This window comes from Coregonus lavaretus, assembly GCF_964263955.1.
Source record: "Coregonus lavaretus genome assembly, chromosome: 20".
Lineage (NCBI taxonomy): Eukaryota > Metazoa > Chordata > Actinopteri > Salmoniformes > Salmonidae > Coregonus > Coregonus lavaretus.
Window position 1 is genome coordinate 45,993,329 of NC_140007.1, and position 13,059 is coordinate 46,006,387.

Here is a 13,059-nt window from a genome sequence, read left to right on the forward strand (position 1 = left end):
CTGACTGACTGACCTACTAACTAACTGACTGACTGACCTACTAACTAACTGACTGACCTACTAACTAACTAACTGACTGACCTACTAACTAACTAACTGACTGACCTACTAACTAACTAACTAACTGACTGACCTACTAACTAACTGACTGACCTACTAATTGACTGGCTGACCTACTAACTAACTGACTGGCCTACTAACTAATTAACTAACTGACTGGCTGACCTACTAACTAACTGACCGGCTGACTGACCCACTAACTAACTGACTGGCTGACCCACTAACTAACTGACTGGCTGACCCACTAACTAACTAACTGGCTGACCCACTAACTAACTAACTGGCTGACCAACTAACTAACTAACTAACTAACTAACTAACTGGCTGACCAACTAACTGACTGGCTGACCAACTAACTGACTGGCTGACCTACTAACTAACTGGCTGACCAACTAACTAACTGACTGGCTGACCTACTAACTAACTAACTGACTGACTGGCTGACCAACTAACTAACTGGCTGACCAACTAACTGACTGGCTGACCTACTAACTAACTAACTGACTGACTGGCTGACTGACTGAGGGCCACAGACCTTGATCCAGTTGACGTATGTGGTGACTCTGAGTCGTGAGGACCAGCGCAGGGTGTGGAGGATGTCACTCTCGCTGGGCTCTCCTAGGCCCTCCTTCAGCTGCTCCACGTAGGCCTTAGAGGGGGGCAGGACCCCCAGGATCCTCCACAGCACCAGGAAGTAGTACTGCAGGGAGCACGCCTCCTGGGAACGCAAGCGATATACTAGCGTTAGTTCCAGGATGATCGTGTGTGTTTCCATAACTATACTTGTGAGGACGTAGGGAAACAACAGCGTTGTGTGCGCGTGCTTCCTTCCTCACCATAGGTGTGATGGGTTTGTTTTCCTGTCTCCTGGCTGTGTCAAACTGCGAGCCGGCAGACAGCAGGGAGACCAGACAGGCGTAAAGCTCATTATACTTCACCGCTCCGTTGGACAGCTTCTGGAAAACCTGGACCAAAATAAAACATGGCACTTTAACTCATATCTTTCAGGTTTCTTTAACGCTTCATTAGTTGTTATGAGCACGTATGAGACTAGATCATGTTTTATTACAAGGCTTATAATGGGTTATGTCTTTTATTTTTTATCCTAGAAGTTAAAAGAGAGGAGATTAGAAAGTGGGCTAATAAATCCACAGTTTGTGGTTGGTTTGACGTGTAGCTTCACCTTGCTGTCGAGTCGGCTTCGGTCGTCCTCTGATGCTTCGGGTGACAGAACGCAGTAGAATTTGGGCTGCACTACTGTGGAATCTAACAGAGGACAACATGCATTATAAACTGGGTTACACCCCAATCAGCTACAAAAGGTTTTTGTAATTCTGCACTCAGCCGTTAAATTAGCATGTGTGAAAAAGATAGCACCATCTTGAAGGTGACAAGTAAATACTTGTTTAATGCTAGAACTGATACAGACGGTTAAAAGCTGGGAGAATAAAACGAAAATGTTCGATACCAACCAAACAAAATATATATTGAGGACTTTTTACTTATATTCGATAACAACGACAAGTAGCCTTTACTAGAAGAATGTGAAGTTTGAAATGTAATATGGGATATTGCTAACAGGACAACTAATAACATTCAAAGTAGTAGTAGCTTTAAAGGACAATATAAAAAAAAGTAACTGATGCACATTAATGTTATAAACGTATTGTTCAACTTATTGTTATCATGATAATTCAGTCAATTTATGGTGATATAGATTTTTGTCCATAGCGCCCAGATCTAGTCCCCTGTAGCTCAGTTGGTAGAGCGTGGCGCTTGCAACGCCAGGGGTTGTGGGTTCGTTTCCCACGGGGGGGCCAGTATGAAAAATATATGCACTCGCTAACTGTAAGTCGCTCTGGATAAGAGCGTCTGCTAAATGACTAAAATGTAAAAATCTACGGATGGGGTACTCCCCTTTAAAAAAAACTAAAAACAGGAAGTCCTTGACTTACTCCTACCTGCCGAGCAGTGCTTGGACCAGTTCTCCTCCACCTCTTTAAAGCCACAGTAGAGGGGGAGGGCGCTGCGTTTGGACCCGTCCTGGACTGAACCCTGGCCTGACCACGGTGGGGTCAGTAGATTGTACTGGACCTGGAAGCAATAGATAAGATAGTCGGTCACTGTGTTAGGAGGACTGCCTCTTCCGCCCAACGACCTACTGCAAAAAGTGCACTGCAGCCATAAAGTGAAATGTTGCTGGACAACAAAACTCCAGATGTGGGGATTAAACAAGACAGATTTTTTGATGGGGATTTTAGTATCACGCTAATTCGATTTCAACTGGGCCGCGGAAATTGACTCAAGCGGGTTTAAATAAAACCATGCTGGTCACGACACAATTTCTACCAATTCTAAAAACTGCAACCCAACACAAAAAAAAGGACTGAGCGGCCGTTCAACCTACCTGTTGGAAGAGGTACATGGGGACCTTGGAGTACTGATGGAGCAGGTAGTCTAGCACCAGCAGCATTCGGGACAGGTTGAGGGGTACGGCTCTGAGCTGGGCCTCCTGGTGTAGGGGACCCGCCACCTGAGAGGACAGGAGGTTGGACCTTTATTAATCAAATAAAATGCTATTGGTCACATATTTAGCAGATGTTATTGCGGGCGTAGCGAAAATGCTTGTAATTATTGCTTAGGAGCTAGAAGCACAGCTGCCATGTCCGTCGGCGCCATCTTATTGGTTTGTCATACGAGAAAGCTTGCTAGCTTGCTGCGTTGGAACATTCGTAAGGGTAGCTAGCTAATTACAGCAGCTATGGGAAATTCCACAGTAACAGAATGATGCCGAGACTCAAGATAACGTTCACTTGAAGAACCGTGCAGATGTAGAGTTTGGTAACAGAATGGCGGTTTGTGCCGTCAATCTGTTAACAAACTTTTAATCTGCACTGTTCTTCAAGTAAATGTGTTTTTGTTAACTTTTCTGTGGAAATTGTTAAGTTGTGCTTGTGCATGCATAGAGTTGTATGGTTTGTTTGACTTTGCGATCATTGGTTTTGGTTTTTAAAGTGAAAAATCGTAGTCTCAGCATCATAATGTTACCGTGGGAATTGCCCCAATCTAACATTTGCTGTTGTAGCTAGCATGTTGCATTATGGGATAGAGACTTTCTGACAACAAAGTCAGTACTGATCAAGACCAAGTCTGAGTCACCACTGGTGGAGTCAGAAGTCGTGATCGTTGTGACGCGAGTCCAAGTCCGAGTCACCACTGGTGGAGTCAGAAGTCGTGATCGTTGTGACGCGAGTCCAAGTCTGAGTCACCACTGGTGGAGTCAGAAGTCGTGATCGTTGTGACGCGAGTCCAAGTCTGAGTCACCACTGGTGGAGTCAGAAGTCGTGATCGTTGTGACGCGAGTCCAAGTCTGAGTCACCACTGGTGGAGTCAGAAGTCGTGATCGTTGTGACGCGAGTCCAAGTCTGAGTCACCACTGGTGGAGTCAGAAGTCGTGATCGTTGTGACCCTAGTCCAAGTCTGAGTCACCACTGGTGGAGTCAGAAGTCGTGATCGTTGTGACGTGAGTCCAAGCCTTGGTAAGACAATACAAAAGACAACACAGATAAAGAGCAGTTAAATACCTCTGTGATGGCCTGGGTGACCAGGGTGAGCACGGCGCGCCTCCCCCGCTCAGACAGGTTGTGGAAGAGGAGCAGCAGGAGTTGGAGGTGCTCCACGTTTAGGTCCTCGTCACCGGGGACAGAACCCTGGAAGGCGTGCTGCTTCAAAGTACCCACAAACCTAGAGGGGGAAGAGAGACAGTAGAGAGAAAGAAACCTTGAGTAAACATAATTTATTTTAAAAAGGAGATCAGAGTTCTGAACATCCCTTCAGTATTTCTATAGTTTTTCCCCCGAGACAGGCCAGTTAGAAACGAGTAGGTAAGACGCGCGCAGTAGTGATGCGTAGGTCAGCTGTTTGTTCACCCATACCCGCCTGCAATTGCGAATAACCCATCCGCAGTATACCAAAACATTAGGAACACCTTCCTAATATTGAGTTTCAACCCCTTTTTGCCCTCAGAACAGCCTCAATTCGTTGGGGGCATGGACTCTACAAGGTGACGAAAGCGTTCCACAGGGATGCCGGCCCATGTTGACTCCGATGCTTCCCACAGTTGTGTCAAGTTGGCTGGATGTCCTTTGGGTGGTGGACCATTCTTGATACACACGGGAAACTGTTAAGCATGAAAAACCCAGCAGCGTTGCAGTTCTTGACACAAACCGGTGCGTCTGGCACCTACTACCATACCCCGTTCAAAGGCACATAAATATTTTGTCTTGCCCATTCACCCTCTGAATGGCACACATACACAATCCATGTCTCAAGGCTTAAAAATCCTTATTTAACCTGTCTCCTCCCCTTCATCTACACTGATTGAAGTGGATTTAACAAGTGGCATCAATAAGAGATCACAGCGTTCGCCTACATTCACCTGGCCAGACTTACGAAAAATGTTCGTAATGTTTGTATACTCAGTGTATGTGATGAAGTGAAAATCTGTTTGACCGGTTTTAAGGAGATTAAAAGCAGTGAAAAACGACCCAACATGTTTCTGATAAGAATTCAGTTTGGCTTGGATGGATATTTGCTGGTTGAAATACCATCAGCTTTTAATGACGCTGGTGAAGATAGCAACATTTACAGACGGTCCCTAACCGCGCATTCATTCTCTCAAGATGCTGAAATAAATAAATAAATAATTTCTCTCCACTCCTGTTCCCGAGTTAAAATGTACATTTGGTGCATACAGTTTCTGCAAGAAATGCTTAATTCTGCAGGAGTTTAATATTAAGGCTATGTGAGAGGTTACAGACCTACAGTCAGTGTCCAGATTTCAGTTAGGCTATCTATCTGACCAGTAGCTCCAGTTCCCTTGACATGCCATATTTGCTCGTCTTTTGACTGTCAAATTTGTATAGCGCCTCACAATTAAATCGCGCATCACTGCTACCATCCTCTTTTAACCGAAATCGACAAATCCTTCCCCAACATTAGACTACTGTTCCGGCCCTCCCCTCTCTCTCCTTTCAACTCTCCACTTCGCAGCTTTTCTCTTATTGAATTCAACTCTGACATTGTCCTTTTTGCTTTGGTGGATCGACGTTAACTTTTTCTGTTCCCAAAAGCATTTGGTGATTGGCGTGTATTTGGCCCGTACAGTTAGGCCCTAAAGCTTACGCACTAACGGCAGATAAAAAAATAATGAAAGGAAAACCTAAATGTAGCCTACAGACATTAACTGCACAAGAATTCTACGTTTATGGATTTTTAAAGCATTGTTTTCTCTTTAGTCAACCCGCCCGCACGCCAAACAATATTTTAAATGACCCTCCCGCCCCACGGATATAACCGCTGGGACTGCGATGCGAGTTGAGTCAACCCCAGCGCATCACTAGCACACAGACATTCGGCTGACCCCCGTTGCCAGGGGGCATTTGTGGTCCGAAGTCGGGAATGTTATCGGTACGCCAGATTCTGGCACCGAATAACTTTTATAAATGTATATAACAACGTATATAAACATGTGAATATGTATGTGTGAAACTGCTGCCCTGGCTGCCATATCTCTCCCAGACCATCATAACTCATTAGTATCACTACTAACTAACCCAATAAATGTGATGTGAAACTCATCTCTCCCAGAGCATCGTTAGTATTAGGGATGTGCATCTCTCCTTTCATGAACGATTCAATACGCATCTAGATACATGGGCTCCGATACGATACGTTTTACTTTGAAACAATGCGGTGCGATTCGGTTTCATTAGGGGAACGAATTTATTCAATTCGGTTTGATAAGGGGAACAAATTGATGCGATTCGGTTCGAAGCGCTAACATTTTTTGCATGAACACATTCATTATCCATTTAAAATGTATAAAAATCGGCTGTTGATGGAACAAATTTTCTAAGCTGAGCGGCCCTCGGATTACAGACTGACTAACTGGTCATTTTATCTGGAATCTCCATCAGCCACTGACTAACTGGTCATTTTATCTGGAATCTCCATCAGCCACTGACTAACGGGTCATTTTATCTGAAATCTCCATCGCCCACTGACTAACGGGTCATTTTATCTGGAATCTCCATCACCCACTGACTAACTGGTCATTTTATCTGAAATCTCCATCGCCCACTGACTAACGGGTCATTTTATCTGGAATCTCCATCACCCACTGACTAACTGGTCATTTTATCTGAAATCTCCATCACCCACTGACTAACGGGTCATTTTATCTGGAATCTGTCGATGTGCCCTTGAGCAAGGCACTTAACCCTAATTGCTCCTGTAAGTCGCTCTGGATAAGAGCGTCTGCTAAATGACTAAAAATGTAAATATACAATATAGTAGTGTTATAGGCTTTAGGGGTTTTGCTCGATTTAGTTTTCGATTTTGAGGTTGGTTCTGTTTGGGACAGGCTTGCCCTGATTGGAATCATCCTCATTGGTCAGGATGCCGCCTCGTTAGTTCCACCCGCGCTGGCGCAGTGTTCCAGTTGAGAGATGCTGGAAGAGCTAGAGAGCTGTTTAAATATGTGAGAATCAAAACCTTTTAGTCTAAGGGCGGCAGGTAGCTCAGTGGTTAAGAGCGTTGTGCCAGTAACCGAAAGGTCGCAGGTTCTAATCCCACGAGCCGACTAGGTGAAAAAAATCTGTCGATGTGCCCTTGAGCAAGGCACTTAACCCCTCATTGCTCCTGTAAGTCGCTCTGGATAAGAGCGTCTGCTAAATGACTAAAATCTAAATGTAAACCTTTTATTCGGTCTTCCTGTTTGGTTTACTCCATATTAAAAGGTGGTGTGGGTTTTTATTTTTGATTGCCTTTTCGGACACATATTTCTTGTTGCTTTGCCACTTTCAGTGAGGTATTTGAGAACCACTTCGAAAACCCAACCAGTTTCGTTTTGGTTGTTCTCAGTGACTCTGTTAGTTCTCCCTTCTGTTTGAGCGACGATTTTTGGTTTCTTGTTGGGAAACTTAAGTTACAATATATAATATCAAAAGTGTTTTATTGAATTTTGTGGCCTTACCTCTCCCAGATCGTCATACACTCAGGTACGTCTGGGTCTCCCTGCAGAGAGGCCTTGTGCTGCCAGATGAGCAGGACTCTGGAGAGCACCGACAGGGACTGGGGGTTGATGTACAGGGGCCACGGGCCCTCAGAGAACGGAGCAACGCCCAACTGCTGCAGCAGGGTGTTCTGGGAAAGACGAATAAGACTTAAGTCAGACTAACAGCAGCTACTGTGCAAAAACACGTGAGTCTGTTACCTTCCCTCGGAGTACACTACCGGTCAAATGTTTTAGAACACCTACTCATTCAAGGGTTTTTCTTTATTTTTACTATTTTCTTCATTGTAGAATAATAGTGAAGACATCAAAACTATGAAATAACACATATGGAATCATGTAGCAACCAAAACAAAGTGTTAAACAAATCAAAATATATTTTATATTTGAGATTCTTCAAATAGCCACCCTTTGCCTTGATGACAGCTTTGCACACTCTTGGCATTCTCTCAACCAGCTTCATGAGGTAGTCACCTGGAATGCATTTCAATTAACAGGTGTGCCTTCTTAAAAGTTAATTTGTGGAATTTATTTCCTTCTTAATGCGTTTGAGCCAATCAGTTGTGTTGTGACAATGGGGTTCGATTCCCTCGGGGGGCCAGTAAAAAAAATAAAAAATGTATTCACTAACTGTAAGTCGCTCTGGATAAGAGCGTCTGCTAAATGACTAAAATGTAAATGTAAATGTAAAAGCCCAAGTCCATATTATGGCAAGAACAGCTCAAATAAGCAAAGAGAAATGACAGTCCATCATTACTTTAAGACATGAAGGTCAGTCAATACGGAACATTTCAAGAAAGTTTCTTCAAGTGCAGTCGTAAAAACCAAGCGCTATGATGAAACTGGCTCTCATGAGGACCACCACATGAATGGAAGACCCAGAGTTACCTCTGCTGCAGAGGATACGTTCATTAGAGTTACCAGCCTCAGAAATTGCAGCCCAAATAAATGCTTCACAGAGTTCAAGTAACAGACACCATCAACTGTTCAGAGACTGTGTGAATCAGGCCTTCATGGTCAAATTGCTGCAAAGAAACCACTACTAAAGGACACCAATAATAAGAAGAGACTTGCTTGGGCCAAGAAACACGAACAATGGACATTAGACCGGTGGAAATGTGTCCTTTAGTCTGGAGTCCAAATTGGAGATTTTTGGTTCCAACCGCAGTGTCTTTGTGAGACGTGGTGTGGGTGAACGGATGATCTCCGCATGTGTATTTCCCACCGTAAAGCATGGAGGAGGTGGTGTTATGGTGTGGGGGTGCTTTGCTGGTGACACTGTCTGTGATTTATTTAGAATTCAAGGCACACTTAACCAGCATGGCTACCACAACATTCTGCAGCGATACGCCATCCCATCTAGTTTGGGCTTAGTGGGACTATGATTTGTTTTTCAACAGGACAATGACCCAACACACCTCCAGGCTGTGTAAGGGCTATTTTACCAAGGAGAGTGATGGAGTGCTGCATCAGATGACCTGGACTCCACAATCCCCCGACCTCAACCAAATTTAGATGGTTTGGGATGAGTTGGACCGCAGAGTGAAGGAAAAGCAGCCAACAAGTTCTCAGCATATGTGGGAACTCCTTCAAGACTGTTGGAAAAGCATTCCAGGTGAAGCTGGTTGAGAGAATGCCAAGAGTGTGCAAAGCTGTCATCAAGGCAAAGGGTGGCTATTTGAAGAACCTCAAATATAAAAATATATTTTGATTTGTTTAACACTTCTTTTTGGGGTTACTACATGATTCCATATGTGTTATTTCATAGTTGATGTCTTCACCATTATTTTACAATGTAGAAAATAGTAAAAAAATTAAGAAAAACACTTGAATGAGTAGGTGTTCTAAAACATTTGACCGGTAGTGTACATCTGTTACCTTCCCTCTGAGTATGTGTGTTCGAATTAAAGTTCTTAAAAAAGTGCAGTATGCAAAAACATTAAAAAGTATATTTCAGTCTAGGTTATTAGTAGTGACAGGACTCGAGGCATTTGTAATTAGATAATGAAAGTGAAATGAATGCATTACAAACAAGGTTCCCCGTCCTAACCTGCAGGGCTGGAGAGGGCAGGTCTGACGTCACCAGGGTGTGGTTGAAGAAATACAGCGCAGAGGCAAACTCTTCATCTGACGCACCTGAGGGGGACGATGTTATGAATTTATTTTAAAAAAGACACATTCGAGACAGTTATAACACCTGATTTGCATTGAAAAATGTAATGAAAAGGATGATCTCCGCACTTTCCATCCAAGGGCGTCAATAGTTTCAATTGAATTGAAATACTTCAGGGACTGAGAGACTCGGAGCGATAGAGAGAGAGCATTTACTAAATGCACGTATGATGATAATAATAAAATGGTACTTGTATATTTTTTATTTCCGACCCACCTTTGACGTCTTTGTCGACGTCCTTGATGATGCTGGCCAGCGAGGCCATGTGTTGTTCTGTCAGGGAGACTGACAGGTAGTTCCTGATGAAGTTGTTCCTGGACTTCAACATGGAAGTGGTGATGAAGTTCAGGATGCTGGAGGCCAGGCTCAGGAACTGAAACGTCAATTCATAAATAAATATCTAACAGTAATACGCACAGGCCTGTGGCATAGTTTCCAATTCTCTTCCCCTCCACCCCAGAGGATTGCACTCTTTCACTCCACTTCATGCATTGGAGGCAAGCATAATTTGCAAATAAATTCATAAAAAATCCTACAATGTGATTTTCTGGATTTTTTCTCTCTCATTTTGTCTGTCATAGTTGACGTGTACCTATGATGAAAATTACAGGCCTCTCTCATCTTTTTAAGTGGGAGAACTTGCACAATTGGTGGCTGACTAAATACTTTTTTTCCCCACTGTATATTGTTTAATTTTCAAGTTCGTGTTGTGTGTCCTAACACCACAACGCCTCACCAGCTCGGGGTCCTTGCGTCCGGACAGGATGTTTCCGTTCTCTCCTGCGTTCTGCTTGGAGGGGCTCTTCAGTCTGGGAGAGGTCTCCAGGGGCGGGGGTGGGGGAGGAGGTGGGGGGGCCACCTTGTCTTTAGTTGGGGAGATGGTCTCCTCGAACCACAGGCCCAAAATGGGCTCGCTGTCGTCATCTGGATCAGGACGGGTAGGACACAGGGTTATACATAGACGGCCATGTCTCAGGGTTGAGTTCTACCATGCCATCTATCCAAAGCACTGACATCATCCTATGGCATCTATAGGCATGTCCTAAGCCAGCTCTCTCGTTTAGCCTTCATAACATTGCATTAAATTAGTATTTGAAACACTACATTTAGCCTTCATAACACTACATTTAGCCTTCATAACACTACATTTAGCCTTCATAACACTGCAAAAAATGTTGATCTTACCTAGATATCTCTTACCATTAGAATGCATTGACTTGACGTCTTACCAAGGCAAATTATCTTAGTGCACTGGCAGATAATACTTTAACTTTAAAGGTTTTTAAACAAGTCAGAATATCTTAAAACAAGACAAACTATCTTGATGCATTTTCTGGGTGAGAAAAATCAACTCAGAACAAGTCATTTTAACTTCATCTCAATACAATACTAAAAACATCGAGGTAAGATTTACATTTTTTGCAGTGCATAACACTACATTTAGCCTTCATAACACTACATTGATCCTTCATAACATTACATTAGTCTTTGCAAGACTACATTTAGCATTCATAACACTAGGCTAAATTTAGCCTTCATAAGACTACATTGGCTGTGTTTTCACAGTCAGCCCAGTTCTGATATTTATTTCCACTAATTGTTCTTTTGACCAATCATATCATCTCTGAAAAAGACCTGATGTGAAAAGACCTGATGTGATTGGTCAAAAGATCAGAATTGGGCTGCCTGTGTAAACGCAGCCATTTAGCCTTCATAACAATATAGTCTCATAACACCAGGCTACATTTAGCCATCATAACGCTATATTTAGCCTTCATCACACTGTCATAACCTTTCACAAGGTCAGAACGATGTTAAAATTCCTTTGGTGCAATTGGTCTGCTGTCACACATGCCATGACAAGTGATCGCAAGTAAACCACTCATCAACTGAAGCTGAGATTAAAAATGCATATCATTGCATGCGTCAAAGGGGGTATGATAAAAGTATTTTATGCCATATTTAGGATATTGGCTTGTGAGGCTTACATTCAGCGCTACTCAGAGACAAAAGAAATACAGAGATTGTGTAGGCAGCAAAACGTTCACGACAATCTAATTTGTGTTCCAACTATTGTCTTGGAACTTTTGATGCCAACATAGAACCCATCAAAAATTATAAAATCTCTTTCAGAACTCTGTATTTCTAGGAATCTGGTGCTACTGCCTCTACTGCGTTTGGGCGGGGGGGGTGCCACGGTCCAAAATCTAACTTTATTGTGATGCACACAATAAAGTAAGCAAATTAACCCAAGACTGCGAGGTGTAAACTACGGTGTGACCTAAAGGGACAGAAAGCTAGCTGCTGACCTGAAACATTAGCTGTTCTTGCTGTCCTCTGTCTTCTCTCTGCTGCTGAAATATAAACACTGCTATAGTGGGTGGAGATGGTCCTGTGCGGCTCAGTTGGTAAGAGTATAACACTGCTATAGTGGGTGGAGATGGTCCTGTGTGGCTCAGTTGGTAAGAGTATAAACACTGCTATAGTGGGTGGAGATGGTCCTGTGTGGCTCAGTTGGTAAGAGTATAAACACTGCTATAGTGGGTGGAGATGGTCCTGTGTGGCTCAGTTGGTAAGAGTATAACACTGCCATAGTGGGTGGAGATGGTCCTGTGTGGCTCAGTTGGTAAGAGTATAACACTGCCATAGTGGGTGGAGATGGTGTGGCTCAGTTGGTAAGAGTATAACACTGCTATAGTGGGTGGAGATGGTCCTGTGTGGCTCAGTTGGTAAGAGTATAACACTGCCATAGTGGGTGGAGATGGTCCTGTGTGGCTCAGTTGGTAAGAGTATAACACTGCTATAGTGGGTGGAGATGGTCCTGTGTGGCTCAGTTGGTAAGAGTATAACACTGCTATAGTGGGTGGAGATGGTCCTGTGTGGCTCAGTTGGTAAGAGTATAACACTGCTATAGTGGGTGGAGATGGTCCTGTGCGGCTCAGTTGGTAAGAGCTTAACACTGCTATAGTGGGTGGAGATGGTCCTGTGTGGCTCAGTTGGTAAGAGTATAACACTGCTATAGTGGGTGGAGATGGTCCTGTGTGGCTCAGTTGGTAAGAGTATAAACACTGCCATAGTGGGTGGAGATGGTCCTGTGTGGCTCAGTTGGTAAGAGTATAACACTGCTATAGTGGGTGGAGATGGTCCTGTGCGGCTCAGTTGGTAAGAGTATAACACTGCTATAGTGGGTGGAGATGGTCCTGTGTGGCTCAGTTGGTAAGAGCATGGCGCTAGTAACACCAAGGTCGTGGGTTTGATTTCCGCTGGGGCCACATACACAAAAAAATGTCTGCACTCACTGTCCTGTAAGTTGCATTGGATAAGTGTCTGCTAAATGGGCATACATCATTATTAGCCATATACTCTAGTTGGGTGTGGGATTCTGTCCTAGTTGTCATACATCCGCCTTCTGACCAGTGGAGGCCGGTGTCCCTTTAATACCGAGGGGACGTGGTCACTGTAACACACTTCATAACGTTCCATCTATTCCATTCCGGCCATTACAGTGAGCCCATCCTCCTGTTTAAAAAGCGACACCAGCCTCCACTGACCTACCTGCTGTGTCTACCCTGCGGCTGCGGCTGCTACTGCTACTTCCCCCTGTGGTGATTCTACAACGTCCTGCAGCGCACAACAACTGCCTGAACACATTCTTGACTCTCCTCAGGCCTGACGCTAGCCCAGACACACAGTTAAAAAACAAACACACAAAAAAATAAAAAAGCTTTAAAAAAAAAATAGGTAACACATC

General features: G+C 43.8%; 1 protein-coding gene across 1 annotated transcript in view; it reads right to left on the bottom strand.

The window, feature by feature from the left end:
• The window catches only part of LOC311147989 (E3 ubiquitin-protein ligase UBR4-like), a gene marked incomplete at its 5' end in the record, with an annotated part of 129,360 nt that overhangs the window by 92,880 nt on the left and 23,421 nt on the right, over positions 1–13,059 (bottom strand). Inside the window, 10 exons of the mRNA XM_084184859.1 lie at positions 596–778; positions 897–1,025; positions 1,244–1,326; positions 2,016–2,154; positions 2,468–2,593; positions 3,645–3,804; positions 7,097–7,266; positions 9,186–9,271; positions 9,525–9,681; positions 10,045–10,232. Coding sequence (XP_084040985.1) covers positions 596–778; positions 897–1,025; positions 1,244–1,326; positions 2,016–2,154; positions 2,468–2,593; positions 3,645–3,804; positions 7,097–7,266; positions 9,186–9,271; positions 9,525–9,681; positions 10,045–10,232 — 1,421 coding nt within the window. The remainder of the gene's footprint in view (positions 1–595; positions 779–896; positions 1,026–1,243; positions 1,327–2,015; positions 2,155–2,467; positions 2,594–3,644; positions 3,805–7,096; positions 7,267–9,185; positions 9,272–9,524; positions 9,682–10,044; positions 10,233–13,059) is intronic.